Here is a 6,719-nt window from a genome sequence, read left to right on the forward strand (position 1 = left end):
TTTATTTTATTGTTTTATCTTATTTATTTTTTTGTGTCTCTTAAGTGTTATAATTCAAAAGCTATGTGTAACTTTTCTTTGCATTTTTTTTTTTTTTGGAGTTAGAGGTGTTTATTTAATTTTTATTTTTTATTTATTTATTTTTATTTTTTGACTGGTAAGTTAAGCTGGCCTCTTTCTCCCATTTTTTCTGCATTTAGTTAATCTCTTTAATGTGAAAAAAAGGAGAAAAGGAAAAAACAGAAAAGAATAGGAGAAAAAGAAATTAGGAGAAAACAGTAAAAAGACAAAAATAAAAATAAAAATAAAAGGAAAAAAAAGAAAACAGAGAAAAAGGAGAAAGAAAAAACAGGACCATCATATAGAAATAAAAAAAATATAAAAAAAGCTGAAAAAAAAAGAAAAAGAATAAACATAACCACCACATTTTTATCTGAAACCTGAGTACTATCACCACCACCACCACCACCACCACATCTTATTGAACTAGCCCTCTTCCACCACTAGGTTCCCTGGGCGGCGTCACCAGGTCTGGCTGGAGCCAGAAGGGTGGGACGCTGGGGAGGGGGCGCGGGTATATCCTCAGGGAGTGTCCTGCACCATGCCCGCCCCACAGCAGCAGGCCCTTCTCAGGCTGATCCCTGGCCTGCAGCACTGTGAGATGGTGTGTCCAGGTGAGTGAGAGAGAGAGAGAGAGAGAGAGAGAGAGAGAGAGAGAGAGAGAGATCAAAATAAATCAAAATACACTCATTCACCCGCTCACTCCTCACCAGACCCTCATTAAACTCTCACCTCCCCCTCTGCCCCCCCCTTCCCCTCCAGGCTATGGGGTGGAATATGACCACATAGACCCCCGCGAGCTGACCCCCCAGCTGGAGACGAGCCGTGTGTCGGGTCTCTTCCTGGCGGGGCAGGTCAACGGCACCACAGGCTATGAGGAGGCGGCGGCGCAGGGGGTCGTCGCTGGGGTCAATGCTGCTGCTAAGGTCTGTCATGGGGTTGGAGTTGGTTTTTGTTGTTATTTATTTGTTTATTTATTTTGTTATTGTTATTTATTTTATTTATTTTTTGGTTGGATGTTTATGTTATTTTTTTTAGTTGTGTTTTTTATTACATTATTTTTTTCACATTTATGGTTGTTGTTTATTTATTTTTTTGGTGGGGTATTTATCTGTTTTTTTTCTTTTTTTCATAAGTTTTTTTTTTTTTTTGCGGGGTTATATGATTTTTTCTTTCTTTCTTTTTTGTTTTACGTTTTCATAAGTGGTGCCTTTTTTCTTTTTTTCTCTTCTTTTCTATATCTCCTACATGCAGTACATTTCTAACATCACCACCACCTTCAGACACTAACCCCACCTCCTCCTCCTCCTTCAGGCATTTCACAGGGAGGGCCTCACTGTAGACCGCACTGAGGGCTACATAGGTGTACTGATTGATGACCTGACCACCCTCGGCACCTCAGAGCCTTATCGCATGTTCACCTCTCGTGCTGAGTTCAGGTTCCTGCTGCGACCTGACAATGCTGACCTCCGCCTCACTGAGAAAGGTTGTGTTGGGTCAGGAGTGGCTGGGATGGGTGGTGGTGGTGGTGGTGATGATGTGATGTAGGAGAGGCTGATGGGGTATTTTTTTGTGTTTGTGTGCATGTCAGTTTGTGTTTGTATATATGGTTTTCCTGTTGTATATTTGCTTTTTTTACTCTTTATCATCATTCATCAGCTTCTTCACTCTATCTTCTCTCTTCTTCATTTCTTCCTCTTGTATATTCACTCTCATTACCTCTTATCATCATTCACAACCTTCTTCACTCTATCTTCTCTCTTCATTTCTTCCTCTTGTATATTCACTCTCATTACATCTTATCATCATTCACAACCTTCTTTACTCTATCTTTTCTTCATTTCCTCCCTCTCCATTGCTCTCTCTTGTCCTCTTCTGTTCCTTTTCACTCTATCTTTTCTTTATTTCCCCCCCTCTCCATTACTCTCTCTTATCCTCTTCTGTTCCTCTCCACTCTATCTTTCTTCATTTCCTCCCTCTCCATTGCTTTCTTATCCTCTTCTATTCCTCTCCACTCTATCTTTTCTTTATTTCCTTCCTCTCCATTGCTCTCTCTTATTCCTTTCTGTTCCTCTCCATCACCTGCCGTCTCCTAGGAAATACCATACATCTGCTGTGACCTAATGACTAGAGTAGGTGTAGGACAGAGAGCTGTTTCATATGAAGGAGCAAGGCTGACAGAGATAAGAGTGTGAATAATGTGTTGTGCTTTGTCTAGACCTGGTATATAAATAGATAGGTAGCCTCTCTCATGTACTTGTATTAATCCCACTCCCTCTCACCACCTTCACAGGATACCAGGTAGGCTGTGTGTCAGAGGAGCGCCACAGGGTCACAGAGCACACACGCCAGCAGTTGTCAGAGGCAGTGAACATGTTGAGGGAGGATGTGAGAAGCTTCAAGGCATGGGCGAGACTTCTGGGCCGCCCTGTACCCAAGCCAGCCACTTTGAAGAGGTGAGAGGGAGATTAGTGAGGGGTAAATGAAGGGAAAATTGACCTTATAACACTGGGAGGGGAACAGTAAGAAATGACAGAAGGGGGAGAAAGGAGAGGACTAAAAGAGTAAAAAGCTGAGGAGTTATAATAAGAAAAGGGAAGAAAGACTGAAGGAGAGAAAGAGAGAAATCTTAATTCTTTCCTTCCTCTTTTCCTACCTCCCTGCTGTTTTTCCTTTCCTCTCTACCTCTCATGTGAAGAACTTAATAGAGAGAGAGAGAGAGAGTGAGTGATATCTTAATCCTTTCCTACCTCTTTTCCTATCTCCCTGCTTTCTTTCCTTTATTCCTTCCTCTCCCTAACCTGTGAACAACTCAAACACCACAACTGCACACAAGCCTCACAGATTCAAAACATCCAGCCCAGCTTTCCTTCTCCTCAGTGGCTTGCAGTTCTTGGGCATCAATTCCTGGAACATCACACTGGAGGAAATAGCTCGAGCAGACCCCAAGTACAAGCCCTTTTGCAGCGACCCAAGGCTGGCAGAGAGGGTGAAGATCGAAGCTGTGTATGATGAGTTTATAGCAGCACAGAGGGAGGAGGTGGAGGCTGTAAGGAGGGACCACGCTCTCATCATCCCTGCTGATATTGATTACTATGAGTGAGTTGAAGTAGAGTAGTGGTGTCTGAGTGGATAAAGGGAAGGTATGGAGATAAGGAGGATTGGATAAGGTTGAGTGGATAAGGGAAGGATATGAATATGAGGATGAGGACAAGGAGGAATAGGAAAAACTGGATGAGTAAGTGAATAAGGGGAAGATGTGAAGTTAAAGAGGAGTGGGGAAGGAGTATATGAAGAGAATGGGATGTATATAATTGTTTTTGTGCTGCCATAATGAGTAATGAGTGAGGTGAAGTAGAATGGAAGTGATTGGATGAAGGGAAGATGTAAAGGTAAGGAGAAGGAATAGGAAAACAAATGAAGAGAATTGTATGTATATAAATGTTTCTTCTGTACTGCCATAATGAATATCTTGCTAATATTGAATACCATGAGAGACTTTGTAAAGAATATTGGTGATAGAGTGGAGGGAGGAAAGATATGAAGATAAGGAGGAGAGAATAGGAAAGATCAAATGGAGAGATGTATACAGTAGATATTTTAGAATTAGGTCTGTGCTCCTCATAATAAACAGGAGACAAGGAGTGAAAACAAGACAGGAAGTGGAGTTACTGTTGAGTGTTGTTGTTTTCTCCCACACAGTCGCTTGCTGAACTTGTCAAATGAGGTGCGAGGGAAGCTGCAGCAAGCCCGGCCAGCCACAGTGAGTAGAAGCTGTAATGTTTTGTGTTGTAGTAGTAGTAGTAGTAGTAGTAGTAGTAGTTGTTGTTATTGTTGTTGTGATTAATTATACTGTTCATGTTATTATGGTATTGGATGTTATATCAGTAGTAGTGGTAGTTGTTATTCCATTTCCTCATTCCTCTTCTCAGTCATCCTCATTCAGTTTTTTTTTTATTCTATCAGTTTTTTTTTCCCTCATTCCTTCTTTTCCAGTCACTAATTTTCTCATTCCTTCTCCTTCTGTCAGTTTTGTTCCTTTATTCCTCTTTTTTTTTTCAGTCTGATTCCTTAATTTTTCAGTCTTGCTCCTTCACTCCCTTTTTCCCCTCACTTCTTCATTTTTATTCAGTTTCTCTTGCTTATGCCCTCTCCTTTCCCCTGTCCTTAATTTTTCATTCACTTTCCTTCCCTCACTCCTTCAATTCTCATTCATTTCTTTCTCTCACTCCCATTCTTTCCCTCACTCCATCATTTCACATTCACTTGCTTTCCCTCACCCCTTCATTTCTCATTCATTCTCCTTCTTTCACTTCCTATTCTTTTTTTATTCTCTCATTCCCTCTCCATTCCTTACTCCCTCATTTCTCATTCACTTTCCTTCTCACTCAGTCACTCCCTCACTCCTCCCTTCCTCGCTGCAGGTGGCCGCCGCCTCACGGCTGGAGGGCATCACCCCGGCTGCCCTCTTACACCTTATGCGTTTCGTCAAACGTAAGGACAACAAATACTCGGATCTCCTGTAGGAGGAAGACCTGTCACCCGTGATCTGTGAATCTCCTGTTGCTTCCCCTTAAGGGCTGCTTATATACAAATCTACAGTACTTTTGTCACAATTTCGTCCTTGTCCTTGTTTTGTATCATCATCATCATCACCATTATTATTTATTAATTTACTATCTATAGTTAGTAGTGTGGTGTAAATATGTACTGATAAATTATTTGAGTTGTTACATGTACAGTGTTATATTTTATTCTTCATTTTCGCATTTTTTCGTCGCAATTTGTGTGTAATAATTGAACTGTTCACGCCAGATTTCCTGAAGCATTAAATCTCTGGATGAATATGTTTGATAAACGATAAACGATTTTTTTTTTATAGTGTTTTCATGACCTCAGCTTACGAAAGAGGGGCACTGACCAAGGAAAACACGCACACAGGCGCCTGCGAGCCAAATGAATGATCTTGAAATCTGTGACCTGCTAGAACGTGGCTCCTATTAAACAAACATGGGTGGTAAAGAAACAAATTTTCTTTAGTCCTTGAGATATATTACGCAAATTACTTTCGCTTATTGTAAAATAAGTATTCTTGTAATCTCTTCAGTTTTAAGACTGCCGATTTTTCGGAACGCTTGCATCCTGTTTTTCAAGAGTGCCACAAGTGTCGGGTTCCCATGGCTGTCTTTCCTATTGATGATGAAGAATCCATAAAAAAAAAAAAAAATAAAAAATAAATAAATAAAAATGTCTCGTGAAAACATCCTCGAACATCCTCAGTAAGGCACGCAATTATGTATTCAATTAGATAAACGATAATGCCGTCACGGAGACAAGGTACGTATGAATATAGCATCCTTGTGAATTGTGTGATGTATTCTGGAAACGAACGAAAATGAGTATTATTCCTAAAACATGACTATACTATAGTGATGGCAATATCCTCTCCAATTCTGAAATCTGCTTTCTGTATAACTTTTTATATAGATAATACAGAAAACAATATGACCATATACGACTCTAATATACAGATAATGCTAAGTTGTAGATCATTATACAGATATGAGGGTTTTCCTACCATAGAATTAACTGTCTGGAGGTCTGTGGCATTTTTTCCTTCCCTTCGCACGTCTCGCGGCAGCTGGAGCAGGAGAGACGGAGAGACAGATCAACTTGCACTCCCTGCAGAAGACACGGTTAGAAGTGTAGGTCAGGATCAGGACTCCCACTGACCTATCAAAGAAGTATATCCGTGTAGACTCCGTGTTTACCTCTTGGCTTCCTTGACCTGCCTCTCAAGATGGTTGGCGTGAGTAAAATGCTCCGGCAAAGGAGAAAGAATGCTATAAAAGCCAGCCAAGAAGCCAAGAGGAGGAGAGAGGCGAGGCTGAGAGGTCTGGTGGTGACTCAAGACGCCAGGGCAGCCTCCTCGCCCCCCGCCACAGACACCACGGAGGAGGGAACCCTGTCTTCCCTGCCTGACAGTGATCGCTCAGCCTCGCCAGACAATACACCAGTCAGCAGTGCCGAGGAAAACACACCTGTTAACCGTGCCGGGGGAAATACAACAGCTAGGGCCGCAGAGAGCCCTGTCAAGAGTGAGAGGGAGGTGGGCGAGGCAGTGGAGGACACAGAGTATGTCATCATTGGGAAGAACTATCTGACGCAAGTGGTGTCCAAGCTTGCCTGTGGTCAGTGCCTCAGGAAACTAAGTGTGACATTCGTGCAGAAGGGTTTGGACTGCAAGCTTGACATGCAATGTGAGCAGTGCGGGGGTATAGGGAATACAGAAATAAGTGAAACGCCAGTGACAAACATGGTGGTGTACAGTGCCTTGCAGAATGGTATTGGATATAAAAGTTTGCACAATTTCGTGGCAAACTTGGGCATGACGCCGTTTGGGAATAATTTTGCCGGAGCCCCGAGGAAGGGGAGGAAGAGGAGGAAGGCTGCTGCCACGGACGACTACGCAGAAGATGACTTTTAGACAAGTGCCCTGCTGCAGGACAATCATCAAAGCTTAAATATCATATATTTTTAGTGTTTGTGTTCCTTATTGGGGATGTACCTTCATTATATTGTTCAATCAAATCTTATTACTTCTTTGTTGAAAGCAAAACTATTTTTTATATGAAATATAATAAATGCATTTACTTTTA

At 41.7% G+C, this 6,719-nt stretch overlaps 1 protein-coding gene across 1 annotated transcript in view; it reads left to right on the top strand.

The window, feature by feature from the left end:
- The window catches only part of LOC135113131 (protein MTO1 homolog, mitochondrial-like), an 11,890-nt gene extending 5,171 nt beyond the window's left edge, over positions 1-6,719 (top strand). The window contains exons 8-14 of the mRNA XM_064028204.1: positions 508-674; positions 823-986; positions 1,375-1,546; positions 2,354-2,516; positions 2,941-3,159; positions 3,763-3,823; positions 4,485-6,719. Of these exons, the coding sequence (XP_063884274.1) occupies positions 508-674; positions 823-986; positions 1,375-1,546; positions 2,354-2,516; positions 2,941-3,159; positions 3,763-3,823; positions 4,485-4,586 (1,048 nt within the window). The 3' untranslated portion in view covers positions 4,587-6,719. The remainder of the gene's footprint in view (positions 1-507; positions 675-822; positions 987-1,374; positions 1,547-2,353; positions 2,517-2,940; positions 3,160-3,762; positions 3,824-4,484) is intronic.

This window comes from Scylla paramamosain, chromosome 25, assembly GCF_035594125.1.
Source record: "Scylla paramamosain isolate STU-SP2022 chromosome 25, ASM3559412v1, whole genome shotgun sequence".
Taxonomy (NCBI): Eukaryota; Metazoa; Arthropoda; class Malacostraca; order Decapoda; family Portunidae; genus Scylla; species Scylla paramamosain.